This window comes from Babylonia areolata, chromosome 6 (genome assembly GCF_041734735.1).
Source record: "Babylonia areolata isolate BAREFJ2019XMU chromosome 6, ASM4173473v1, whole genome shotgun sequence".
NCBI classification, from domain to species: Eukaryota; Metazoa; Mollusca; class Gastropoda; order Neogastropoda; family Buccinidae; genus Babylonia; species Babylonia areolata.
The window spans coordinates 19,717,718-19,718,595 of NC_134881.1; the positions used below are offsets into that span (position 1 = coordinate 19,717,718).

At 55.6% G+C, this 878-nt stretch overlaps 1 protein-coding gene across 1 annotated transcript in view; it reads left to right on the forward strand.

The window, feature by feature from the left end:
* Positions 1-697: 697 nt before the first annotated feature.
* The window catches only part of LOC143283467 (uncharacterized), a 16,092-nt gene continuing 15,911 nt past the window's right edge, over positions 698-878 (forward strand). The window contains exon 1 of the mRNA XM_076589708.1: positions 698-824. Coding sequence (XP_076445823.1) covers positions 698-824 — 127 coding nt within the window. The remainder of the gene's footprint in view (positions 825-878) is intronic.

Here is an 878-nt window from a genome sequence, read left to right on the forward strand (position 1 = left end):
GTGTCGATATCCTAACGAAATGAACATAATAAAACACATTTTTTTTCTCTCTCTACTTTGTTTTGCAGCCAGCGTCTCACCATAGCTAACAACTAAGTGACTCGACCACACACCACCACAAGGCGAACGAAGGAAAGAACCGTCACTGGAGAACCAAAAAACAACAAAGAAACACACACACACACACACACACCAGCATTTTGGCGGAGGAGAAGAGAGGAGGAGGAGGAGGAGGAGGAGGAGGAAAACGCCGCGCAGAGGCCAGCTCGCGGTACGCTCGCTGTAGGTAGGTATAGGTGGGCAAGTTGTTGACACAAGATCTTCTCGCTCGCCTGCCACAATCTGCCCACTGCTACAACAACTACGACCGTTCTTCCTTCCAACACCAACACCACCGCCACCACCACCACCACCACCATCCAACTCATTTTCCCTCGCTCAACTGAAGCAGGTGGCTTTTAAAAAGCGCTGGTTTGAGTGGAGTGAGTGACAGATTGATTGACTGACTCCCCCCCCCCCCCCCCCCACCCCCCACCACCACCGCACGCCCGTCCGACCGCCCGCCCGCCCTCCCGCCCCCCTGCCAACGCAGCAGCGGACTTTCCTGTAACACCTCCACACCCTCACCCCCACATCCCGCACACACACCACCCGCATTTTTTTTTTAGTTTTTATTTTTTTGGGGGTCCACGCTTCCATGGCAGGGGTAATTGTAGCCAGGGGGTCCGTTCTACAACAACAGCCAGCCAAAGCAAGGGCAACAGACCTCACAGCCACCACCACGGTAGCAGATTCGCGGGCGCAGTCGTCGTCGTCGTCGTCGTGTGAGCACCCGCTTCGCTCTGCCCGGACCTCCTTTTCCACCTCATCCTCCACCT